Source organism: Saccopteryx bilineata, chromosome 2 (assembly GCF_036850765.1).
Source record: "Saccopteryx bilineata isolate mSacBil1 chromosome 2, mSacBil1_pri_phased_curated, whole genome shotgun sequence".
NCBI classification, from domain to species: Eukaryota; Metazoa; Chordata; class Mammalia; order Chiroptera; family Emballonuridae; genus Saccopteryx; species Saccopteryx bilineata.
In genome coordinates, this window is record NC_089491.1 from 269,352,582 (window position 1) to 269,379,792 (window position 27,211).

Below are 27,211 nucleotides of genomic sequence, written 5' to 3' on the forward strand. Positions count from 1 at the left end.
CTCCTGCAGCCGAGGCTCCATTGGAGCAAAGATGGCCCGGGCGCTGAGGATGGCTCTGTGGCCTCTGCCTCAGGCGCTAGAATGGCTCTGAATGCAACAGAGCAATGCCCCAGAGGGGCAGAGCATCGCCCCCTGGTGGGCACGCCGGGTGGATCCCGGTCAGGCGCATGTGCGGGAGTCTGTCTGACTGCCTTCCCGTTTCCAGCTTCGGGAAAATGGAAAAAAAAAAAAAAATGCAAATACAGGTGATCGTGCACCAACTGGGACAATGAAGGCTTGGGCTCAGTCTCTTCCAAAATTCCCGCAAATGTTTGAAACATGTCAAATATACCCCTGTTCACACGTCGTCCCCACAAATCCAGTTTGGCTTTAAATGCAGCTTCTTCATCTGCCAACTTGAAGACAGTTGTCATTTTCCCCTGAAATGACTGATTGAGTTCATTGAGGAGGTTAAATATGTCACACAAGCAAGCGAGTTTTGCTACTCATTCCTCGTCACTGAAATGTGCTGCTAGCGGTGACTTTTTTTTTCTGAGAGAAATCTCTGCAGCGGCTCTTGTAATTCAAACACTCTGGCCAGGGACCTCCCTTGGGATAACCATCTTATTTCTGTGTGTAAGAGAAGGTGTCTGTGCTCTGCGTTCATTTCCTCACAAAGCTGCTCGAACAGGCGCGAGTGAAGGGCATGTGCTTTGATGTGGTTAATAACTTTAACGACATCATTCAATACACTGATAAGTTCCGGTGGTATATTTCGGCTAGCCAGCATTTCCCTGTGAATGACACAATGCGTAGACTCGCATTCAGGTGCAACCTCCTTAATCCGAGTAGTTAAACCAGACATCCTTCTGGTCATGGCACCAGCTCCATCTGTGCATATGCCGACACAAAAAGACCATTTCAATTTTCCTGATATATAGTCATCCAGTGATTTAAATAGTTCTGCGGCCGTGGTTTTGGTTGGCAATGATAGTGCACATAACATATCCTCATGCACATCCTCTTGATAAAGATAACACACGTAAACAAGTAGCATTGCCTGTGGTCAGTATCTGTAGATTCATCAACCTGGAGAGTATACCACAGTGATTTATTAATCCTTTCCAACAATTGTGATTCAATGTCCTCTGCTATTTCCTCAATGTGCCGTGTGACGGTGGTAGCCGAAAGAGGCATCTGTGCTATCTTTTAACCTTAGCCTCTCCTAGAAGTTCACAACAAATGTCTTTAGTGGCTGGAAGGATCAATTCTTCACCAATGGTGAATGGCTTCTTAGCCTTAGCAATATGATTAGCCACCAAGTATGATGCTCTCAGTGCACTCGCATTTATTGATGTAGTGGCCACCAGTAATTGTTTCTGTCCTTCTTGTTCATGCTTTTTTCTTTTGAAATACTCGGAAGGCTTGTCTTTTAAAGTCGGGTGCTTGGTCTCCAAGTGGCGAAGCAGTTTTGAAGGCTTCATTGCCTCATTACTTAGCCGGTCGCCACATATTATGCAGAGCGGCCTTGGTGCGCGAGAATCACCAGTTGCGATAAATCCATACTTCAAGTAAGACTCCTGATATTGTCTGTTAAATGAAGCCTTCTTTTTCTTCAGGTCGTAGGTTCTTCTTCTGTTTCCTCACTGGCCCTTTTCCACTTCGCAAAAAAGCTTTTGATGGAATTTTGTTTTTCACTCATTTTGCTAGTTTATGGGTTTAATTTTAGCAGCAACGTATTACGTGACCGAGACAAGTGTCAAGAGGGAGTCTTAGACGGATGTAATAGAGGGAATCTGGTCATTTTTAAAAAATAAAACATCGTTCAGACTTAAATATAAATAAAACGGAAATAATGTAAGTTATTTATTCTTTCTCTGCGAACTGGTACCAAATGGCCCACGGACCGGTATCGGTCCGCAGCCCAGGGGTTGGGGACCACTGTTCTAGAGGATTCTTGAGTTACCAGAAAGAATATGAGAGAAGTGATTTCTTTCTTATGATAACTTAGCTTCACTTTTTCTGGATAAATAGAAAACATTCCCATCGGAGGCCAACGCTAAAAGCCACTTCTTACATTCTGAACTGTGGCACTGGGCACTGACAGTTTTCCCTGTTGACCCTTGTAGGACCGACCCCGTCCGACCCTTCATCAGTGGGCACGTGGCCAACAGCATGGCCGCGGAGGTGATCGCCTTGCTTCATAGCCTGCTAATGGCCCCAGAATCAAATGCCGCTCAGATATGGACCACCACCGCAGAAAAGGTTAGTGCAGTATCACCACTTAGCTGAGGAGGCATCAAGGAAGTTGGGGTTCTTTTTGAATCATGCCTAGCGGGGATAATTTTAGTAGAGCGAGATTTCCCCAGTTGGCCAGTTATACTTGTTACCTATTTTCCCTCGAATTTGCTTTGATTTGGCAGTTTCAACTTTGTTCACATCTATGGTTGCTGCCAGATCTAATCTTGCAGAAGACAGGACAGAGTTCTCAGGGAAAGGATAGCACCCCTTGTTTCTCCCTCTTGCTTGTGTTCAAGTGGTACCGACATAGGAAAGCATGCAGCACCCTTGTTTATTGGATATTTTGAGTGTGCTAAGTCCTAAGGAGGCCTCTGGATGAGTTACCCTTCCTGAGTGCTCTGTCAGTGATCCATCATTACAAACAATAGCCCAGTGTCTTGAACAATAGAGACCTGTGATCAATTCCCCTTCCCCATAGTCATTCTGCAAGTGAATTCTTTGTGTCGGGTCCTCAAAGTAATTGGGTGTTGAGATGTGGGCAGTATGCCCTGATGGTTTTCCTTCAGATAAGTTTGTGCTTTATTTTAGGGGTTTTATTAAAACAATGTTTGATTTTTCCATATTTTGAGGTTGTGTATTTCCAATTCTGTCCAATTACCTAAGGCCAACATGGCAGGAATGTCAGTGGCCGCACCTAATAGTTATTTCATCCAATGCATAGCCACAGTTCCTTCAGTGCCTGGGACCCAGTCACTGTTGTAGACACTCATCACCCTTCCTACCAAAACGGCCAAAGCTCTGACTCCTCCTACATGGGCTGCTCTCATGTTTAGGTTCTGTCTCGTGCGCTGATGTACATTCCACAATTGGGGAAATACGCAGAGAGCATTCTGGAAAATGGAAGCAGTAGTGGCAGAAAACTTGCCAAACTTCAAAGAATTGCCCGCCAGGCCGTGGCTGCACTGTGTGCACTGGGAGGCTTCAAAGAGACAATCAAGATAGGGTCTGAGGTCCAGGTAACCAGCTACCTTTCCCCAAGTCCTTGCTTTTCCCTGTATATAAGTATCCATTGATTAATTGACCGTCTGTGACACAAGTATTGTTCACCCATTTGGACAAAAATCCTTGGTCCTTCAAGATGAATAAGGAACCTGAAAAACTCATCAATTCTATCCATACTATGTTGCAGACAATTTAAATATTAGAACGATACTGTATGGTGTTAATTATAATACTTGTGTCTTGCAGTGTTGTTACTATTGGCAGTATTTTAGAATTGAAAGTTTTGAAATTAAATCATATTATGATCACCATGACATAAGGTTTTAGGACTTATTACTTTAACCCATGTTCAGGACCTGGTATCTGCATTATAATAAACTGTACTGGAATGCCTGTAATGATAGCTGTCAGTTTGCTCTTCCCGCTTGTCACACAGAGTTGCTTTGCCCACCAGAGCCGGAATGTAGTGGTGCTGACCCATTTGTGTCTCTAGGTTTTAGGTAGAGGAATATCAGGAAGCATCGGAGTAGTGGCTTCTATCAATGAACAGGAAGGTATAGCTACAGTCAGATTCCCACCCATAGACTGTAGAAAGACTTCGCAAGCATCAGACACACTGACTATTCCATTGTCTAGACTTTGTGTTCCAAGATCAGAGGTAAGGTGATTTTTAAATGCATTATAAAATGTCTCTGCAAATGGTAAATGTACTGTAATGAGTAATATGCACAGTAGAGAAGCACGGATACTTGGTTATCTTAAATTTTATTTGTGATGTGTATTTATATATGGGGATAATTATCTAATAGTCATATTTGTATGCAAATTTTTATCTTGGTGCCAAAAGTCAAATCTTTGGTTAGAAATATTTCATTGTGTTATATTCTTAATTGGTTGGGTCTAGTTTGTAATTTTCTGTATGGTGATTTGATATTTTTTAACTGATATCTTGAGAATTAACTCCAGAGAACACCCTCATTTCTTATACACTAACTACTTGAATTTAACTTTTTGCCACGCCCCCCCCACCATCAGGCACTGCCTCTTCATAAACTGTCCATTACTGAGAAGGTAGTACAGGCAGTCCAGTCCATGTTGCTCCCTCAGGAGGGAAGTCTCTCTATTCACACCTCACTTCCTGCAACAGGAGATGGGTCAGCTCCTGTGATGGCAGTCGTTCGGCTCCTGGCTGAGATAAGGACAAGGTGAGCACCCTCCAATGTGCTGGGTGGCGCAGACACAGAGGCCGGGTCCTTGGGGGCCTCAGTGCTCCAGCCATGCTGGGGCTACAGTGTGAAGCTCGTGCTCAGCTGAGTAACAGAAACCATTCTCTTATGCTATGTGAACTACAGTTTTTGGTGCATTTCCCAATTTCTGCAACTTTTGTTGCAGTCCCCATTTTCTGTACTCTGAAAGTGAAGTTTAGCTATTCCTAATGTGATTCCTGCAAATGCATTTTTTTACTATTGAACAACAGAAACAAGTTTCACTTTTTATTCTTTTTTTGTGTGTGTGTATTTTTCTGAAGCCAGAAACAGGGAGGCAGTCAGACAGACTCCCGCATGCGCCCGACCGGGATCCACCTGGCACGCCCACCAGGTGGCGATGCTCTGCCCCTCTGGGGCATCGCTCTGTTGCATCCAGAGCCATTTTAGCGCCTGAGGCAGAGGCCACAGAGCCATCCTCAGTGCCTGGGCCAACTTTGCTCCAATGGAGCCTTGGCTGCCGGAGGGGAAGAGAGAGACAGAGAGGAAGGAGAGGGGGAGGGGTGGAAAAGCAGATGGGCGCTTCTCCTGTGTGCCCTGGCCGGGGATTGAACCCGGGACTCCTGCACACCAGGCTGACGCTCTACCACTGAGCCAACCAGCCAGGGTCAAGTTTCACTTTTGATAATGAGACTTCTCAGAAAACCCTCATGTGTATTTCAAATCAGGTGAGAATCAGAAAAATGACACATCTTCCAAGCCTTTGGATTCCTCTTATTCCCAGAACACTAATATTGCCCACAGAACTCAGTTTATGAAAAACTTTTAAGGGACAATGCTAATTTCTCACCTGGCACTATATGTCTCCATTTAGTGGAGGTGACATCCATTTTTCGCTTTTCTGGTTGTCCTTGCTGTGTCGGCAGTTACTGTGTGGGAAAAGCGAAGTTATTTATGTGTGTCCTAACCAGTCCAGCTCAGAAAAGAGGCAGGGGGAGTTTGAACCTTGTTATCAATTAGGGGACAAAATTGATTGAAATGTTTTTCACAGTTGACTTTTTAGAGAATGAACATTGATGACTTTGAAATATTGTAAATCTTTTAATATTAAGAGCATGCCTGGTCATGGCCCAGCTTTTAGAAGACAGTTTATTTTGTGAAGAATTCATACAACAGTGCCCAGCAGCTGTCGAAGTCCTTAACCTAGTCGCCCAGGAATGCAGTGCTGGTGAGTACCTATTATGGAAAGTATCCTGCTTTATGGAGTTTTGTCAGCACTTTATGGTTTGATAACGGAATATACAGTTTCCATACACACACCTGTCCAACATCTGAGCTCTCTAGACAGCTTATCACAACTCACTTTTATCCCAGATCTAGAAATGGAAATAAGCTTTCAGTATACACCAAGTAAGAAATCACCATTTTCAGTTTAACTTTAGGACTATCTCAGAGTGTTATTTTCCCCCTCCATTCATATTAATTCATTGCCTTTATTTTTCCATTAGAGCTATGCATGACTGCAGATACTTTGGGACTGTTGTGACTGCTACCTTTGAATTTAAAGTCAAGAGTTGCACTAACATCTATCTTTGTGTGTGTGTGTTTCTATGTGTGTTTATGAAGAAGTTTAAACAAACACAAAAATAGGAAGACTCGTATAATGAGCCCTTATGTTTCCGTCACTGGTTTCAAGAGTTATCACTCATAGTCAACCCTGTTGCATCTGTGCTCTTCCCTCCCCATGGTCTCTTAAGAAAATTTTTAGATATTATTTTATCCAGAAATATTTTACTATGTGTCTCTAAAAATACTAAAGACTCTTAAAAATATAGCCACTATGCCATGATCACATCTAAAATAATAATAGTAATTCTTTAATACTATTAGATATCTAGTCAGTGTACAGCTTTCTAATTCTCTCAAAAAGTCATAGCTATTTTTACATTTGTTTATTTGAATCAGGATCCAAGTAAAGTTCATACACTATAATTCATTGCTGTGTCTTTTATGTTTCTTTAAAATATAGATTTCCCTCAGGGTCCCTTTTCCCTGGCAATTTATTTGTTGAAATATTTCTCACAGTGAATTTTGTCGATCGTATGCTATGGTGTCATTTAATACGTCCTTTTGTCCTCAAATTTTCTGTAAATTGGTAGTTGGCCTGGGTGTTTTTAAGTGAAAATTTATGCCTTGTCCCCAAGGATATAATTGAACCCTATATGAAATTGTTTACAATTAGATTAGCTTTCCTCCATTTACTAGTTTTTCCTAAATTATAAGGAAGAAATTAGTTTTTAGCTTCCTTAATAGTTTTAGTTGATTTTTTAGTCACTTTTTTTGTATTATTTACTATTCCTCATTTCATTTGCTTTTTCAGTAACTCTCTAATCATGTTTCTGTCCTTAAATTCTTGTCCCTTTTCATGTGGTAGTGATCTCCATCGGTGTGTTTTGCTTTTAATTTGTCTTTGTTCTGTATCTGTTTTACTTCTCAAGCCTCCTCCTCTGAAAAGCACAGTGCAGTGGAGCCAATGACCATTGTTAAAACTCTGAGACCCTGTCCTGGCCGGATAGCTTAGTTGGTTAGAGCATCATTCTGAAGTACAGAGGTTGCTGGTTTGATCCCCGGACAGGGCACATACAGGACAAATGGATGTTCCTGTCTCTGTCTCTTTCTCTTTCTTCCTCTCCCTCTAAAATAAAAGAAATAAACATTAAAAAACAAACAAAAAAAAAACCTCAAAGACCTTGAGAATAGAGGAATAGAGCAGAAGAAAAGGAATTTGCTAGACTTCTTGGGTGAAATTACTTGTGACTAAATTTTTGCTCATGATTTAGTGTTATATTTGTGACAGGTCTTTGATTCCCTGTCTCTGCTTTTTACTATTCTTGGTTTAGGTTGCATATGAGACATTTTTGAATAACTTTAGCAAGCACATAACTTGCTGAATTAATCACTTGCTCTTCTATAGGACTCTTCCTGAGTATCCTCTTTTATACATTTCATGAAATAAAGAGGTCTTATTGTGTGAATTTAACTTTGGTACTTAATATACAGGCTTGAATTCATAATAACTTAGAGCACTGATCTCAGATGGTTTTAGTAATAACCCACCTAACCCTTTTTTCCTAGTGGAAAAGAACTCTGTGGTCACAAAGGGTTGCAAAGAAACATGTGGGAAGTACTTATTAATTGATACAGAAGAGATGACAGTAAGCTTATACACATCAATTTATATTCTAAAGTAGTGTCCTATGTCATAAAATATAAAGTTGCTGACTCCTCAGTCATAAACCAAGCACTCCTCCCCCTGCCCCAGCACCCGGGTTACTTTGCAGCACAACAGTGCATTCTCATAGCCTACAAACAAAGAGAACTAGGCTGCACTTGGCAGAAATGATGTGTAATAAAAAAGATTCAAGGTGGTGGGTAGAAGAGAAAGTTCTTTGATTTTTATTTTAATGTGTTAATATTTTTAAATTTCATGTATGAAAATGTTATAAAATTTACAGGCAATAATATATTGAGTCTCTATAATGCCCCCCAAAATTCAGTGAATTCCTTCTATTGTTTTACTTCTTCTGGGATGAATTAATTAAGCAGCACATTTTGCCATGGTAATGTTAACGAATGCATATCTAAATTTTATAGCTTCTCTGATCCAAGGAGGAGTATCTAATTCCATTTGATCTAGGAAGATAGCACTACAGAGCTTTTTCCCATGAAGAAATATTCCTGAGAAGTTAACTTGATCCCTAGGTTGAAATAGCATAGGAAACAGATTTTGAAACTGAAGAAAAGGCTTATGGAAACCAAAAAAAAGTACTTGATTTTATTTTGTGCTCTTACAGAAGCCAGAATCTCGAGGTTCAGCTGCTTCCTCTCCTTACTTCCTAAATTTACACATTCCCTGACCCAGAGGTTTTTCTCAAACTTTGAAAGTTCCTAAGAATCCTGGGAAGCATGTTTTTTTGTTTTTTTTTTTGTATTTTTCTGAAGTTGGAAACGGGGAGGGAGGCAGTCAGACAGATTCTGCATGCGCCCGACCGGGATCCACCTGGCATGCCCACCAGGGGGCGATGCTCTGCCCATCTGGGGCATTGCTCTGTTGCAACCAGAGCCATTCTAGCGCCTGAGGCAGAGGCCACAGAGTCATCCTCAGCGCCCGGGCCAATTTTGCTCCAATGGAGCCTTGGCTGCGGGAGGGAAAGAAGGAGGGAAAGAGAGAGACGGAAAAGAAGGAGAGGGGGAAGGGTGGAGAAACAGATGGGCGCTTCTCCTGTGTGCCCTGGCCGGGAATCGAACCCAGGACTCCTGCACGCCAGGCCAACACTCTACCACTGAGCCATCCGGCCAGGGCCCTGGGAAGCATGTTTAAAATGCTGTCCAAGCTCTACGCAGAAGGCAGAAGTCACAACTGTAAGCTGGGGGGAAAGGGGGTGCCCAGACAGTTGTGATACAAAGTGGACCTCAGGCCTCACCTAAGGAAACAGTGCTCTGAGTTTTGCCCTGGCCCACTTTCTGCATCTGCCTTCTGCTGTGCCTTCATGGCTCCCGTGTGGGCAGTCCTTCCCTTGAGACCTGGGCCTGGCAGCTGTTCCTTTCAGAAGGACCACAACCTCAGGAATACATGGGTTTTAAAACCATCATTATTTACTGTGGAATTAGCTCTCCTCTCTGACTTCCCCGTTTTAGGTGGCACTCAGACTATTCTTGACACACAGATACTGAGTCACATATGAAGCCTCCTCCCTGTCCCTCACACATCCAATCAGTTACCATATCTGATTCTGCCTTTGAAATCCTCTCAAAATGTATCCCTTTCTGCACATTTCCACAACCGGCTCCTTAAGTCAGGTGCTTTTTCTCCCGTGTTTAGACATTTGCTTTATTCTCCAAACTTTTCCTCCCGCTCCTCATCTTTTCACATTGTCATTAGTCACTTTCCTGAGGCCTCAATTCGAGTGGCTGCCTGTCAGGGGCGTGGAGCTGTCAAAAGAGGCTGACTTTCCTAAGCACAGTTACTACTGTGAATCTGTCATTTATGGACTAGAAGGAATTTACAGCTGCTTCTGGCAACTACTTGTTACTATGGCCCAAGTACAGTCTGTCTTTTCTTTCTTGAATTTCAAGTATAGGAGCTTTTTATTCTCACACAAGAGTCTGTAACGTCTCCTCTGACAGACAGTAAGTCCTCCTCGGGGTGGCTATGCCTCAGCTCTGCTAGGTTACTCCTGCCCCCTCCAACTCCCAAGCACGTGCTGGTCCCTTGTTATTTGGTGTGATTCCACCTGTCTGTGTGATTCCATTCTGTCTGCATTGAAATAGCTCCATGACACTTGTTACTGATTGGTTATAAGGACATTGTTTTTTTGTTTGTTTAATTATTTTGACAGAGACAGAGAGTCAGAGAGAAGGACAGATAGGAACAGACAGCAAGGGAGAGAGATGAGAAGCATCAATTCTTTGTTGCAGCACCTTAGTTGTTCATTGATTGCTTTCTCATATGTGCCTTGACCGGGGGGTTACAGCAGAGCGAGTGACCCCTTGCTCAAGCCAGCGACTATGGGGTCATGTCTATGATTCCACGCTCAAGCCAGCAGCCCGTGCTCAGGCTGGTGAGCCTGCGCTCAAGCCAGCGACTTCAGGGTTTCAAACCTGGGTCTTCCATATCTCAGTCTGACGCTCTATCCACTGCGCCACCGCCTGGTCAGGCTATAAGGATGTTGTTGAAAATAGTGTTCATGCCTGACCTGTGGTGGCGCAGTGGATAAAGCGTCAACCTGGAAATGCTGAGGTTGCCGGTTTGAAACCCTGGGCTTGCCTGGTCAAGGCACATATGGGAGTTGATGCTTCCAGCTCCTCCCCCCTTCTCTCTCTCTGTTTCTCTCTCTCCCTCTCTCTCTCCTCTCTAAAAATGAATAAATAAAATTAAAAAAAAAAAAAAACTATTAGGATCTCAAAAAAAAAAAAAAAAAAAAAAAAAAAAAAAAAAAAAGAAAATAGTGTTCATTAAATTATCCAGTATAAAGCCTCTCAGGACAATTTTTAAGTCATCTTAAGAATTACTGCAAAGTGCTTATCAAAAATAGCTGAGCTCTTAATGACTAGTCCTTTTACGTTTATGGAATGGATTCCATGAATCCTGTGACAGAATTGTCACTGGGACACCCAGATCTGGATTCGTGCCCTCCCAGGTCTGAATAAAGGACACTGAATGTGCACCTCGTGGCCTGGCTTCACTCCTGCCTCCGCCTTGACCCCTTGTGTCTTTGCCTCAACTTTCCTCTCACCTTCTAATTCACATCATTGGATTATGTTAGGTGTCTGGATGTCTGTAGCTATGGTACAAGTCAATAAACTTTTCTTGCTAGTACTGTGTTTTACTTTTATTGGACTACATTTGATTCATTTTTTAAAGACATCTTTTTTTTAAGTTGAAGTATATAATTCATGTACCATACATATCATTTTAATGTGTACAATTCAGTGGGTTTTAATATATTCACAGAGGTGTGACTGTCACCACTATCTAATTCCAGAACATTTCCACCTCCTGCCCCCCCCAAAAACCCAAAAACCTTTGAACCCATTAGGCAGATAGTCTTCATTATCCCCCTTCCCGAAGTCCCATAGCAACCACCACCAATCTTTCTGTCTCTCTGGATCTGCCTGTTCTGGGTGTTTCATATGAATGGGATCATGCAGTACGTGGCCTTTTATGTCTGGTTTCTTTCACTTGGCATCATGTTTTCAAGGTGCTTCCATGTCATAGTGGGAATCAGTGGCTCATTTTTTATGGCTGAATAGTATTCCATTGTATGCATGGACCACACTTGGTTTACCCATTGATCAGTTTAGGAACACTTGTGTTTCTACTTTTCAGCTGTTATGAATGTTACTGCAGTAAACATTCACATACAAGTTTTTGTGTAGACTTGTTTTCAGGTCTAGTGGGTGTCTAAAGGAATGGGATTGTGAGGTCTTAATAGTAATTCTATGTTTAACTTTTGAGAGACTGCTTCCTTTTTGGAGGAACTGTTTTCCAATGTGACTACACTTTGCATTCCCACCAGTCATGTACAAGGATTCCAGTTACTCCATACCCAAGTTGTCCTCGTGGGTGGGAAGTAGCATCTCACTATGGTTTGGATTCACATTTTCCTAGTGACTAATGATGCTGAGCACCTTTTCATGTACTTATTGACCATTTGTATCTCTTCTTTGGAGAAATATCTATTCAAATTTTTTGCCCATTTTTAATTGGGTTATGTTGAGTTATAACACTTCTTTGTATATTCTAGTTATACTAGTCCCTGATCGGATATGACTTATATTTTCTTCCATTCTATGGGTTGTCTTCTCACTTTCTCAAAATGGTCTATTTGTGTCTTTAGAAACACAAGTTTTTCATTTTGATAAAGTCTATTCTATCTAATTTTCTTTCATTATTTGTGCTTTTGATTTCATATCTAAGAAATCATTTCCTAATCTAAAGTCATAAAGATTTACACCCATATTTTATTCTCAGAGTTTTATAGCTCTGGTTTTTTAGATTTTTGATCTATTTTGAATAAATTTTTGTGTGTCATCTGAGGTACTCCTGAGACATCTGACTCCTGACTATTCTAGACTATTTTCATAGTGCTGAGCCACCCAGAATTCCCTTTTTTCTCTGCTTATTGAAATTGATAGGATATAACATCTAATTTAATGCTGTTTTCATTTAGCCTTTCTGAGTCCTGGAATGAAGTGCCTATGTTCATGCCTTATCATGTAATAACATACTACAACCTTGTCCTATGTTCTTCATTGTATATATGTATACATGTACATGTTTTATCTCTGTGTCCAGGTTGGGGACTTCAGCTCATATATCTTTGCACTCTCCACACCTAGCACTGTGCCTTGCTTATAGGTGATGTCCAGTAGGTATTAGACTTTTAAAATAATTAATTTAGATGGTAAGAATAATAGCGTTGTTAGATGATAATAACTGCTTTCATTTGAGTGTTTGCCCCATGCTAAGGACTTAGCTAAAGCCTCTCCTTGAACTATTTCATCTCCTTGTCACACCCATCCTGTGAGGCACAGGCACTATTATTACCTCCATCCTGGAAGTGAGATAGCAAGTATTGAGCAAGGGTGCCAGATTCAGATTCTGAACCCAGGCAGCCCAGATCCAGAGCCCGTGCCCTTGACCACGTCGTTCTGCTGCTGAGCTTCATGTAGTAGTCAAAGATATCTCAGGGCATTTTCTCTTTTGGGAGAATTTGAATAATCTCTGCAATCATTTTATTGCTTTGACCCTACTCGATAAGAGTTAGATAGAGCCCTGTCAAGTAGGGCTTGTTGTCACATATCCGATGTGTCCCCTGCAGGAGAGCGGCTGGCAGTTGTGGAGGTGCAGTGTGAACGGCTGAGGATGCTCTACCGGGACTGTGCTCGGCCCCCACCACCGCCGCTGCAGGCTGACCGGAGACAGGTGAGCCCCCTTTAGAGTGAGCATTTGCAAAGCCATTTGGAGGCATATACTCTGCACTGATATGCTATCACCTTTGAATGTCAAAGCACATTGATTTGATATTGAGTTTTAAAAGGTTATAGCAGAGGAGCAGAACTCATTAATTTGTAAATTTCTATGTTCTCAGTAACAGAAAAGAGACCTTTCTCAAAATTTTAGATCTGTAGTTCATCTCATAATAATAAGGACATGTAGAGGAAGAATGAGAGAGTAATTAAAAAGCAGAAATGGCAAAATGTTAACAACTGGTATATCTGGGACTGTTACTAACAGCACTATTCATAATACCCAAAAAGTGGAAACAGCCTAGGTGTCCAGCTTCTGATGAATGAAGGCATAAAGTGTGGTGGATTCATACAGTAGAATAGTATTCAGTTTTAAAAAGTAATGCTGGCCCTGGCTGGGTAGCTCAGGAGATAAAAACATTGTCCTGGCACACCAAGGTCACAGGTTTGATCTCTTTCAGGGCACGTAGGAGAAGCAATCAATGAGTGCACAATTGAATGGAACGAGTTGATGCTTCTCTCTCTCTCTCTTTCTCAAAAAAATGGAAAAATTAAAAAAGAAAAAGTGGCTGGCCGCTGCCCGGCCGCTCGGCACCGCGCTGTGCCCCGCGGGGACGCAGACGAGGCCCGCGGCCGTGGCGCTGGCGCAGACACCAGGCCGCCTTCCACAGCTGTGCCGCAGATAAAGCGACACGCCCCCTCTGACGTTAGAGGGCATCAAGGACCGCGTCTTCTACGTCCTGAAGCTCTATGACAAGATCGACCCAGAGAAGCTCTCAGTGAATTCGCGTTTTATGAAAGACCTGGGCTTAGACAGTTTGGACCAAGTGGAGATTATCATGGCCATGGAGGACGAATTTGGGTTTGAAATTCCTGATATAGATGTGGAGAAGCTGATGTGTCCACAAGAAATTGTAGATTACATTGCAGATAAGAAGGATGTGTATGAATAAGTGTCAGGCAGATCCCTCCCCCAGGAGCCTCAGCAGGAGCAGCGAGCGTGGCGGCCAGAGCGTGTTCCACATCACTGCTGACATGGACGGAGGAGCTCTCTTTAGACTGTATTTAAGTTGTCTTAAGTGTTTTTGCCCTTTGAAAATAAATCTATAAAACCAAAGAAAAAAAAGAAAAAGTAATGCTGTAATAGTACATGCTATAATATGGATAAACCTTGAGAGTATGCTAAGCAAAAGAGAAGCCATGAACAGAAGGCCACATGTTTTATGATTCCATTTACATGTCCAGAAGAGGCAAATCCATAAACACAGAAAGCAGACTGATGGTTGCCAGGGCTGGGGGAGAGAAGGAGGGGAGACTGCTAAGAGGCAGGGGTTTCTTTTAAGGGGGACAAAAAGGTTCCAAAATTAGATCATGGTGATGGTCGCACAACTCTGAATATCCTAAAAACCATTGAATTGTACACTTTAAAATGGATATGTTAGCCCTGGCCGGTTGGCTCAGTGGTAGAGCGTCGGCCTAGCATGCGGAGGACCCAGGTTCGATTTCCGGCCAGGGCACATAGGAGAAGCACCCATTTGCTTCTCCACCCCTCCGCCACGCCTTCCTCTCTGTCTCTCTCTTCCCCTCCCGCAGCCAAGGCTCCATTGGAGCAAAGATGGCCCGGGCGCTGGGGATGGCTCTGTGGCCTCTGCCTCAGGCGCTAGAGTGGCTCTGGTCACAACATGGCGACGCCCAGGATGGGCAGAGCATCGCCCCCTGGTGGGCAGAGCGTCGCCCCATGGTGGGCGTGCCGGGTGGATCCCGGTCGGGCGCATGCGGGAGTCTGTCTGACTGTCTCTCCCTGTTTCCAGCTTCAGAAAAATGCAAAAAAAATAAAAAAATAAATAAATGGATATGTTATATGAATTATATTTCAAAAAAATTGGTGTGTCTTAGCAAGAGTCTATAAAAATTGCAATATTCTTGCATTTTCTTTGTTGGTTTGAAATTATGCCCAAATAAAAACTTTTAAAAACACATAAAAAGAAATGTAATCTGAAATCTCAACATCTCCAGTTAACTATAATTTTTCTTTAACAAAAATGTTGGTTTTTGCAGTCCATACTGTTTTGTGTCTAGTTTTCTCCACTCTGTAGATGAGTACCTTTCCACATCAACCACTAAAAACTTAATAGTCTGGCGTATACTTGTGCCTCTGTTTACTTAGGCTTTTTATTTTCCTGAAATGAGAAGTGGGGAGGCAGAGAGACAGATTCCTGCATGTGCCCGACCGGGATCCACCCAGCATGCCCAGCAGGGGGCGATGCTCTACCTATCTGGGGTATTGCTCCATTGCAACCAGAGCCATTCTAGCTCCTGAGGCAGAGGCCATGGAGCCATCCTCAGTGCCCTGGCCAAATTTGCTCCAATGGAGCCTTGGCTGCGGGAGGGGAAGAGAGAGAGAAAAAGGAGAGGGGAAAGGGTGGAGAAGCAGATGGTCACTTCTGTGTGCCCTGGCCAGGAATCGAACCCAGGACTTCCATATGCCGGGCCAATGCTCTACCACTGAGCCAGCCGGCCAGGGCTCACTTTTATTGTCACATCGTCTCTAGTTGCGCCCTGATGGTGATCTGAATGTCCTGAGAGCTCATTTTTACATGTACCTTTCATTTCTTTCTTAGGATAAATGTGAAATGGGTTTTTTTTTTAATATGCTTTTATCTGATGGAAAAGCTTGAAATTTTATGATTAGATTTATTGAAAACTATGATTGAGGAAATTAACCTACCAAAGAAGAAAGGTAATATAACCATATTACTTTTTTTTTTGCTTTGAACTGTGCAAGGTAGTTAAAACCTCTGTCATAACAGAGTATAAATGATATCTTAACAGGATTTTATTTTTTTTAATATTTTATTTATTGATTTTTAGAGAGAGGAGGGGGAGGAGCAGGAAGCATCAACTCCCATATGTGCCTTGACCAGGCAAACCCAAGGTTTCAAACCGGCAACCTCAGTGTTCCAGGTCGACGCTTTATCTCACTGCGCCACCACAGGTCAGGCCCTTAACAGGATTTTAAAATTAGCATTATATAACCTTGGCCAGATAGCTCCGTTGGTTAGAGCATCATCCCGAAGTGCAGAGGTTGCCGGTTCTATCCCCGGTCAGGGCACATACAGGAATAGATGTTCCTGTTTCTTTCCAGCTTTCTCCCTTCCTCTCTCTAAAATTAATAAAATGAACATTTAAAAAAGTAAGCATTGTGAGCATAGAAGGTGAAATATAGAGAGGTAAGTATCAGAATTAATGGTTAAAAGAGTTGAGTGAGTGGTTATTGGCAGGACTGGGCAGAGGGAAGGAGACCGCCACTGTTTAGTACACGTGCTGCCTAAGTAAGCACTGACATTACCTTTTTTAAAATAAAGAAAAGTTTCCTTTGGAAAAAAAGAAGACGATATGCTATTAAAGGAAAATCATTTTTCTTCTTTGAGATAGTAAAGGGGTTTGTGTCTGCCATTTTACTGAGTGAGCGTTTTCCCCCATTGTAGCCCAAAGAGGTAACCTGGAGCCCTTCGCGAGTCTTCCCCCCGGTGCGAGCCTGCATGTTCTCATCGCACCTCACCTCTGTCACCTTCCTGGCGGACCCCAGCGCGGGGGGCGGCCTGCCGCGGGGCACCTTCATCTACGCCACCTCTCCACTGCCAGTCCAGGTGAGAAGGCACAGGACGTGCCAGTGTTCGCCTCTTTCCTTCGAATTGGGGAATGAAAGCGAGTTCAGGGACCCAAGCTGAGCACTCTGAATCTGCTCCCTTCTGGTGTTTCTTCAGGCCCCATCTTTTTACTGGGAAATTGAAATTGTGTCCTACGGAGATACTGATGACGACACTGGACCAATAGTTTCCTTCGGCTTTGCCACGGAAGCAGAGAAACGAGATGGGGCTTGGACTAATCCAGTGGGCACGTGTCTTTTCCATAAGTGAGTGGCTACCATTGCTGTTACTTATAAAAGCAAAATAGTGGGTTGAGTGCTTTAATAATGAAGTGATGTTATAATCTCTATCCCCCAAAATGTATAAAATACTAGTTGGAAATATATTTACGTTCAGGAAAAAAAAGAATAGCTCTTAGGATCTCTCTACTAATCACTTTCATGCCGCCAAACCCCGTTTACCCGCTCGCCACTCCCTGGCCTCCCTGTCGGCGGGCTGGCCCTGTCTGACACTCTCCTTGTGTTTCCCATAGCAATGGCCGGGCTGTGCACTACAATGGCTCTAGTCTGTTGCAGTGGAAGAGTGTTCGCTTAGATGTGACCCTTTCTCCTGGTAAGTGCAGCGAAGCCTTTTTTTTTTACTCTCTGTATTTCTGTTGTTCTCAGGTTTTGGTCTGAGGAGGTTAAAATTCAATACACTTAGCAACTGGAAACAGACAACTTATCTTTTAGTGAAAACCAAATACTTGTCATTGTTGTTCCCTAGTTTATAGCAAACCTGTCATGTTCTGAGGCCACTGTCATTTAGAGCCTCCATTTGATGACTTGGGAGTCCCATTTACTTTTGTTCCTCATCATTAGAAAATACTGAGATTTCACTTCTCTCTGAAGCTTGGTCTTTCATCAGCTTGTTAAATAGCTTCAAATAAAGAGAACTCTACGACTAGCCATGAGACACTTGTGAAATAGATCATACATGAAATGTAGATGCATGCTGTCAACTTTGCACTTGGTAACATAAACATCTGGACCAGCTTCAACAGCTGGTCCACCCAGATGTTTCCATCACATAGTCAATTCAATTAAAAAACAGTCTTTCCCCCCCTCCTTTTTTGCCTCTGTGTAAGTAATTTGATCTGTGTAATAGATTAGTTGGATTAGTCCTACCAGTCTCAGCAGTAGCAAAACATAGGTGTTATTCTAACATTAGAAGCAGCCAAACATGTTGGCTTCTTACTGTCAGACAGGACATCTTAGCCTCATCTCTGATAGAAATGAAACAGTTCCATGTGGTAGATGGCCTGGATGCTCAGACAGGGAGTACCAAGTCCCTCTGCCCACAGATGACCTCCAGACAGCCCCACAAGGTTATTTCATCATCACTTATCCTCGAGGGACCTGCTTGTTAAATCGCACTTTTCTGTGGGGGGTTGGTAGTGTTTTCAATTATGGTTAAGTTTATGAGTTGGAAATAATTTCCTGGCAAAGTTATTTCCTCTGACCTTATGGAGCAAACTGTGCCATCACAGCTGAGTACCTTCCCAAGTACTTTAAGCCCAAAGAGGGGAAGGGAGGGCAGGGGAACCATAGGCAGAAGTTGTAGTTGTTTGTTGCTATTGTTTGAGAATGTTTGGTCACATTCTGGTTTTTGAAAAACTTTTGAATGGGACCTTAGGCACACATGCTACTCTCTTCTTACAGAATGTGTGGAATCAGGCACTCACGTGGTTTTTACAACATAATCTCACCTCTGTATAAACTCTCTGATGACAAACTAAACCATAGAACTTTAAGCATTTATTGGCAAGTTTACAATAGATGAATTACAGAGCTACACATGCCAGTAGTTTCTCTGGAGCGCTGATGTCAGCATGCTGACCGTGGTGGATGTGCTCCCCTTGGTGTCGTAGAAAAGCAGCAGGGCGTCTCGTAGCTCAGCTTCCTGCAGAAACACCTTACGTCCCAAGTAGGGGGCATAATGCACCTTTAGGTTGCATTGTGGGTTGTTTTAAATTACATTTTTAAAGACAATTTCTAAGTCTTCTTTGAATTTATTGAGAAAATGCTCTTTTTACCTTTATGCCATAAGTAATCTTCCATATGTCAAAAAAACCCTCATATTCCTCCATTTAAAAAATCGTACCCATTGTTTTCCCTTTTTGTCTTGGCTGCCAGGAAAATCCAGGCTGAGTTTAATGTGTAATTGTGGTAACTAACTTAACTCAGACTCTAGGCATTTTCTTTTTTTTTCTTTTTTTTTTTTTTTTGCATTTTTCTGAAGCTGGAAACAGGGAGAGACAGTCAGACAGACTCCCGCATGCGCCCGACCGGGATTCACCCGGCACGCCCACCAGTGGCGATGCTCTGCCCACCAGGGGGCGATGCTCTGCCCATCCTGGGCATCGCCATGTTGCGACCAGAGCCACTCTAGCGCCTGGGGCAGAGGCCACAGAGCCATCCCCAGCACCCGGGCCATCTTTGCTCCAATGGAGCCTCGGCTGCGGGAGGGGAAGAGAGAGACAGAGAGGAAAGCGCGGCGGAGGGGTGGAGAAGCAAATGTGCGCTTCTCCTGTGTGCCCTGGCCGGGAATCGAACCCTGGTCCTCTGCTCGCTAGGCCGACGCTCTACCGCTGAGCCAACCGGCCAGGGCGGCATTTTCTTCTTCTAAATATTTCCTTTTTAAATTTGTTTATTTCTACTGTAACTTTATGTTTATTTAAAAACAAGAAGTTACTTTGTGCTTTTTCAGATGTAACTGATGGCATAATAAAAACAAAGAGTCAGTGACAGGTGGCCTTGTGACACTGGTTGCATTTGGAAGTTTAGTTAATAGTGAGAGGGTGAAAGTGTCATCTCCTTCCTGTTCTGTGCCGTAGGTGATGTGGCGGGAATCGGCTGGGAGAGAACCGAGGGGACACCGCCCCCACCAGGGCAGCCAGCCAAAGGCCGGGTGTACTTCACGTACTGCGGGCAGCGCCTCTCGCCATATCTCGAGGACGTCTCCGGTGGGATGTGGCCTGTGGTTCACATTCAGAAAAAGGCAGGTTGTCTTGTTGGACAGAAAACAAATTCTCCTTAGTAATGTGGGTGATGCTTAGCTACACTTGAAGGGGGGAAGTCTGCTTTACTGAGTCCACCGATTCAAATGGCAACCTTACTGGAAACTCCCTCACAGACACGCCCAAAAATAGTCTAGTCTGGCACGCCATGGTCATTCAGGCTTGCCCCACATAAAACTAATTATAAATCTTGAAGATCGTAAACTTTATGGAAGCAAGTACCAAGCAGGTCCAATCGTGTCCTTGTTACCTTGGGGAAGTGATGTTTGAGCCAGGTCTAGAATGTGTACTGGTCCTAACCGGGCAGAATTGGAAGGAAGCACATCATTTAGATGAAGAGGAGAAGACATGCAGGGCATCGAACATGGACATTGCTTAGTAGCAGAGCGGAGTGCCAGGTGAGGGCATCAGGCTGGCCTCGGCAGGGCCATGAGCCCAGTGTGCAGTGACACCAGCTTTCATCCTGCTTCCCCTGCTGTCCTATTGCCAGGGCCATTCTTATGGTTTGACATTTAGAGAGGGTCACATCAGGGTGTTAGAAATAAATAAGCAAGCCTACATCCTCAGATCCTGTATTTGCTCTCCTTTCCAGAACACCAAGACTCGAGCTAACTTTGGCTCCCACCCGTTCGCCTATGCCGAAGGGCAGGCCCACCGCAACGCCGCTGACCTGTGCACTGACCTGGCAGAGGAGATCAGCGCCAACTTCGAGGCCCTGCCCTTTGCCATGGCGTCTGACAGTGACAATGATGCTGGCACCAGTATTGCCTCAGACCCGGGCATTCATGGGCCACCGTGCCGGATTGCAGCTGTGGCCACTGCTCAGCTACGTAAGCCACCTTCCCCCAGGGCCCACTGCACCCTGGGAACACAAATGCCATTAGTTGCAGAAGGCCATTTAACTTGGGCTCGCTCTGGTGCCCATGGGGAGTGGGAGAAGGGGCCGGTGAAAGAGTATGGGACCAGGGGGCGGCGTGGCAACTGGAAGGTGCGTCCCCCACCTGTAGGGAGCCTGCCACTGCTCAGAGCCACATGGAGTGTGACCACATGAAAGTGGCAAGAGATAAAAATCCCAGAATTTTATATGAAATCTCATTTTAAAATGTTAATTATTTCTTTGAATTGTTTAAACCTGAGGTCACCAAGGAGTAATGCAATGCTGATTATGGAATCAAGGTGGTGGGTGTAAAGGTGCACTAAACTGTCTGTTGTTTGAACATTCTCATAATCAAGATGACTAACACTGAGTGAGCTTCCCCAACTGAAAATGTCTGCAAGCCAGATTGGACCCTTGGGGGAATTACTGCTCTGCAAACTGTCTTAATTGTCTGTTTAATTCTTATGATGAAGAACTTTCCATATTCTTCTCTGAGTTGAATTATACCCATAAAGCCTATTGTAAGATTCAGGGTAATTATAAATAGTTATTCTTTGGCTGTGCACTTGAGAATTCCTACAAGACCAGGAGTCTATCATGTAAATTAAGAGAATCTGGTTCGTCCAAGGTGAAAAGTCCATGAGTTTTACAGCCTTCGTTGCCTCTAGAGTTCACTGTCCTTGTGCTTTGTTACAGAATATGACAGCGACACTTCCTGTCATTATAAAGTAGAGCTCAGCTATGAGAATTTCATCACCTCTGGCCCAGATCCCCACCCACCCCCTATTGCAGACGATGAAAGTGATGACGATGACGATGACGACATCCCACAGGTAGGTGACCCGCAGCATCCACTTAGCTCCCGGGTGCGCAGGACAAGACAGAAAGAATAATTTTGATCTGAGTGCACAAGGCTGGAATTGTTACGCTTTGAATTATGTCATTGGGTTTCAATAGTGACCTTGGAGGGTTTGTTTTTCTAAACCACACATCAGTAGCAGTATCTCTTAGACTCGTTTGCCTGATCCGGATGTTGGAGAAGTGAACTACTCTGAGAGTAATTCAGCAGTAAAGTTGGTGTTAGTGGGAAGGAAGAGGCCGCCCCAGTCTAGCTGTGGCCTCTCTTGTAGCTGAGGCAGATTTAGCTGTGGTCCACACGGTGTTTCTGTGACTGATGTGTGAGTGGGGGCGGCCTCAGGGGTCAGAGCTGTAATTGAGGGCAGGGCTGATGCCTGCATGAGGCCTTCTTTCTATGATCATCAGTTTCCCTTTTTCCAGGAGGACCACTATGCCCTGCTGGTGAAAGCATGGGAGACCAAGGTTTTTCCTACAATCCGAAGACGTTTCCGCAATGAAGCAGAGCGGAAATCAGGCCTGGACCAGATAAAGGGTGCTTTACAACTAGGTCTGGTGCTTTTTGTTCTCTTAAGAAGCTTACTTCATGATTTGAAGAGATGTGTTTGTATGACACTCAGGATATAAATTAGGAAGGAGGGGCTCATCTAAACTTGAGCTAGACCTAACAGTGTCTTCTACCTGTGCCTCAATGGAACTCTGTGGTCTTGGCTTCCGTTGCTAGGGTTTCCTCCCCTTGTCAGTTTATTTCAGTGTTTTTCAGTTGATGGGCTACTGACGTGAAGCTGGCATGGCTTTATTAGGAAGCTGGGTAGCCTGGTGGTTAATAGCTTGAGCTCTGAAGTCACAGCTGTGCTGCTTACCAGATACGTATGTGACCTTCGGAAAGTTACTTAACCCTTCTGGAATCACCTGACAGTATATGAAGAAAGGGATCAATACAGATCCTAAAAGTTCCTAAAAGTAGTGCCTGGCACATGGCACGTATCCCGTTAACACAGTCCTAAATGTCACAACCATTAATGATGGTGCATTATTTTTCTCCTACTGACTACAGTTTATCTGGCAAAGAATGACACAGAGTTTGACCCCAGACAGCGGAATGTTACTGGGTCGAGTGTGGACAGCTGATTTCTGTTTTAAGCCATTTTCTTATTCTGTGAAACACATGCTTTCTGAGACACGGAAATGTCTTTTCCCAGCAGGCACAGCTGCCCTCTGCTAGAATATTGGTTTGGTTGTCTGGCGTCACTGTGGCAGTTAGAGATGATATAAAAAGTTTAGTAATTGTCCCATGTCAGTAGTCTTTCTCTTCTTATAACTTTAGTCCTGAGACTAGAACCAAATAAAAAGAAAAGCCACCAGAAAACCTTGATTATTCTTGGCCAACTTCTATGCTGAGTCTGTGATTTCCAGGGAGAAATGAGCAACACCTTCTCATCAGTGCCAGGACTGATAAGAGAGAGAGCACGTGTTCACGCGCATATGTGTGTGTGCTCGCGCGTGCGCGCGCGCACTTTCTGTGCTTTCATCCCCAAAGCTTAGATCTCTGACAGTGAAGTGATCTTGTTTATACTTAACCTGTGGGAACATTCATACATCCTGTGATATGCATAGTGTGAATGCCCTCTGCTCTTATCAGAGCCCTGTTTCAGCTACAAATGGATCATTTATATTCTTCTCTTCTCTCTCAAGAGTTTCGGGCAGAGGGAGCAACATTAGGAAGTGGTTGGGGTAGATGTGAACATGGCAGGGGGAGGGCACGGTGAAAGCGCAGGCCTGTGTAAGGAAGAGGACCCAGCCAGGGAGGACGGCAGGAAGGAGCAGGGAAGGAGCAGGGGGCAGCACCAGCCTTGGCAGGGACTTCGAGTTGTGTTCTGTGTAAAGTGCGAAGCCACTGGGGTTGTAACCCTTTGAGTAGTACAAACGTTCATGTACGTCCTCAAGCCTCCTGACCATCCAGAGTACGATTGTACAAAAATTTTTATTTTAAAAATGTGTAAGCAACATTAAAAGAAAAGCAAATGTATGTTCTTCTTGTTTCCATAAATTGATTAACAAACAAGCATGATTTTAAGTTAATAAAACTATAACTGGAACTAATTTCATTTTTTGAAAAAACTCATTCCTGGGGTTCAGTGAGCATGAAAAAAACTCACTACTCAAAGGGTTAAGTAGAGGAGCCACAGACTCTAATATAGTAGGTCCTACAGATAAAAAAGGTAGTTCATTATTCCTCATTCATTCTCCACATCTGGATGGCATACCCTTTTTGTGTCGTATCAGACAGCAGAACAGATCTTACCTTGTTTTCAGATGACATGCACTTAATAAACATGACACCAAATTCCTCATTGCCGACCTTGAGGCCACAGTGCTGGCCATTGATTTACTGAGTGAGGAGGGCTTGTTTCAGTACCATTTTTATCGTCATCGCTTTGTCTACTCATTTGTCCATGCATGTAGCATGGGCCTCCCAGTGCCAGTCCCCGTGCTAGGGATAGGAGTCATCTGTGAACAAGACCGAGGTGGTCCCTTCTCTCAGAGCACATCCTAGGGGGAAACAGGTCATGAAATGACAGACTGCATTGTCCTAAGGCAAGAGCACGAAGCCACAGTATGGCTCCTCTACCCACATGGTTTTTAGCTGAGACCTGGAGCTAACTCGGAACCACAGGGTTAAGGTTAGAGAAATGAGGCATTTATTTAGGGAGCCTTGCTACTTTGGAAGAGTAAGAATGGGGGAGAGACTTTACATGTGTTCACAGAAAGCTCCCACATATGATCATTTGTCGTTGTGCTTTCGTTTCCACATGGGTCCTGCTTAAATTAGGATTTTTTTCTTTTCTTTTACTATTTGTCTGGAGCCATCCTTACTGTCTGTGGCCAAGTGGGCCTTACTCTCCTCTGCTCCCAGCTCAGAGGAGGGAAAGTCTAGACAGCACAGCAGAAAATGTGATTATCCAAAGCAGGCTGTGGACCAGAGCCAGCACAGTGAGTCCTGGTCCAGCCCGACTCACCCAGAAGTGCCCATGGCCCCTGACTTACCTCTTACCCAGGCAGTCTCTTGGGATCCCCATCTGTGTATGGCCAACCAGCTGAACTATATATATTAATTTATACATAAAACATGCACCTTCCAAATACAACATCCTTCACTATAGCAGTGGCAGAAGGCCTGAAAGAGGATGTAGAGAAGGTGGGCCCAAAGGACCACCTCTGTGAGGGTGACCCACAGAACATTAAGGAAGTGACCTCTGGGCTATTCTCTCCGGTTCCTGGTTTCCTACTGACAGGACAGCAGAATATTTTTTCACCTTACCCCTATTTCTTTGGAAAATGTGGCAAAGGTTATTTTTCCATAATCTACTAATATCACGCCCCACCTCGTGTTTGTTCTGACACTTCTTTCTGTAAGCATCCTTCTTTGATTTCAGCCTTCTCCTAAACTGTGCTCAGAAAATTGCTGTGCCTTTTCATTACAGCAAGGCCAGCAGATAAAGGAAGGCAGACAGGTGCGATGCCAATGAGCCTTGTCTAAAAGCAGATGCTGTCAACATGGCTGTGTCACCCGCAGCCTCCCAAGCGAGCGGCAGGGAGCTCAGGCAGCCTCGACAAGGGGGGACGTCATGCCCACCCTTCTGTCCTCCCCACAGTGCACACGTCAACAGAGCTTTGGACATTTATTTACTTGGTTTATTAATTAATGGTGACTCTTGGTATTGAACAGGATGATGTGTTCTCCCCCAAGAAGGAAGAACAGAGCAGCCTCCAGTACTGGATAGAAGTTATATAGCTGTCTGTCTCTCTTCACTAAGGAACATGTGTTTAGTATAGTAAAAATTAAACAGTACAGAAATGTATGAGGGAGGGGAAATAATTACCCTCACTTTCTTATCTTCCATTTGTACTAGAGTTTGTTCTATAGACTTAACTAAAATGAAATATTCATTTATAACCATTCTGTGTTGATGAATATTTTCGTTATTTCCATTTCTTATTATATTTATCAGCAATACTACAGAATGTTCTCTGTACACTCATGCTTGTGTTCTGTGGGAGAGATTGGAGAGATTCCTAGAAATAAGGCATTGGGTACTTTAAGTTTGGTAGACACTGCAAAACTACCTTATCTTATCTGTTCTCACCTCATTTTAGGTATGAGTCAGTGTCATGGTTGACCTGAAGATCCTGAGTTCTTTGGGTAGTTACCAGCTCTGCTCTGTTTTTTAGGCATGGTGGATATTGCCCGACAGACGGTTGAATTTCTCTATGAGGAAAACGGTGGCATCCCAAGAGACCTTTACCTTCCCACCATTGAAGACATCAAAGACGAAGCAAACAAGTTCACAATTGATAAAGTTCGAAAAGGTTTTGCTTTCCCCCTTACTTCAGCTATGAACATCCTGTGCAATGAGCAGTTGTGTTTCCCCAGCATAAGCTTGAGCCTAGCAGCTGCTGGCTGTCCCCAGGTGCCTCTCCTTACTCTGAGTGATGTGACCTCGTCCCAGCTCTGCCACATGAGGCCTAACACTTCTTGGTGAGGCACAAGTAGACACTTGTCTGACCTCTGGTGGCCTCACACACTTTCCCAGAGCTCACTAGCATGAGCAGGCTGAGGCCGGGCAGTTGTACAGAGAAGTGGGTGGGCGGAGTCCAGGTGGGCTTCTCAAGGCTTAGTCCTGACTGCTGGGCTGATAAACCAGGAATATGTGGTTGTGCTGTGTTTTTTAGAATTTTCACAGAGCAAGTTTATTCTTTTGATTAAAAATCTATCACAAAAAAATCTTATCACACACAAAAAAATCTATTACACATTTTTTTATTTTACTAATGCCCATTTGAATTTTATGGATTCTACTAATAAAATTTAGGACCCTAACCCATTATCGTCTTATATCTTGGACTTTCCCAAGGTATAATATGGAGTTTTATGCAAAATTTCAAGCTATCGTGCAACTTTTTTTTACCATAATGAGGAGGGATTGTTCACAACTTTCTTTATGTGTTGTATTTAGTCTAGAAATGTAAGATCTTTTCAAAGATGGTACAGTTTTGAGTATTTGGCTTAACTATCCAACTTTGAGCTTCATGGCATGTCAAGTTTGTCCATATTCATAGGAGAGCTGTTCTGTGTATAAACAGCTCAAAATTGCAAAATGTGAATGATACGGTAACTTTATGAAATGTCTGTATTGTATCATATTTGAAGACTGTTTGACAAATCTGAAGTTTGAACTTAGGTATTTCAATTTCTGTGCTAAAAAAGTACTGAATTAATATAACAATCATTTGTAAACTTACAATATTATAATCTCAGTTAAGAATTTAATTGAATATAAAGCCCAAATGATTTTGTCTGTGTGTGAGAGAGAGAGACAGACAGACAGAGGGACAGATAGGGACAGACAGGAGGAGAGAGAGATGAGAAGCATCAATTCTTTGTTCTGGCACCTTCATTGCTTTCTCATACGTGCCTTGACCGCGGGGCTACAGCAGACTGAGTGACCCCCTTGCTCAAGCCAGCGACCTTGGGCTCAAGCTGGTGAGCCTTGCTCAAACCTGATGAGCCCACATTCAAGCTGGCGACCTTGGGTTTTCAAACCTGGGTCCTCTGCGTCCCAGCCAGAAACTATCCACTGTGCCACTGCCTGGTCAGACCCAAATGATTTTTATATACTAAAGTGTACCAGTAAAAAATAAAAATCTGTCATGCATTTTGAGAAAATGAAAATATGAAAAATCACAGAAAATAAAATTTAAAACCACTCGTGATTAGACCTTTACAAAAATATTCAGACATCCTGGACAG

The 27,211-nt window shown here is 43.5% G+C and overlaps 1 protein-coding gene and 1 pseudogene across 6 annotated transcripts in view; both read left to right on the forward strand.

Moving 5' to 3' along the window:
* Window positions 1-27,211, forward strand: part of HECTD4 (HECT domain E3 ubiquitin protein ligase 4) — a 197,399-nt gene that overhangs the window by 132,989 nt on the left and 37,199 nt on the right. For all 6 annotated transcript variants that reach the window (XM_066260527.1, XM_066260528.1, XM_066260533.1 and 3 more), the window contains 14 exons: window positions 2,109-2,244; window positions 3,054-3,236; window positions 3,716-3,880; window positions 4,258-4,427; window positions 5,540-5,655; window positions 12,812-12,915; window positions 16,448-16,609; window positions 16,727-16,875; window positions 17,142-17,221; window positions 19,485-19,648; window positions 20,260-20,497; window positions 21,241-21,377; window positions 21,823-21,949; window positions 25,633-25,770. In XM_066260527.1, coding sequence (XP_066116624.1) covers window positions 2,109-2,244; window positions 3,054-3,236; window positions 3,716-3,880; window positions 4,258-4,427; window positions 5,540-5,655; window positions 12,812-12,915; window positions 16,448-16,609; window positions 16,727-16,875; window positions 17,142-17,221; window positions 19,485-19,648; window positions 20,260-20,497; window positions 21,241-21,377; window positions 21,823-21,949; window positions 25,633-25,770 — 2,069 coding nt within the window. The remainder of the gene's footprint in view (window positions 1-2,108; window positions 2,245-3,053; window positions 3,237-3,715; window positions 3,881-4,257; window positions 4,428-5,539; window positions 5,656-12,811; window positions 12,916-16,447; window positions 16,610-16,726; window positions 16,876-17,141; window positions 17,222-19,484; window positions 19,649-20,259; window positions 20,498-21,240; window positions 21,378-21,822; window positions 21,950-25,632; window positions 25,771-27,211) is intronic.
* Window positions 13,487-14,091, forward strand: LOC136325721 (acyl carrier protein, mitochondrial pseudogene; annotated as a pseudogene).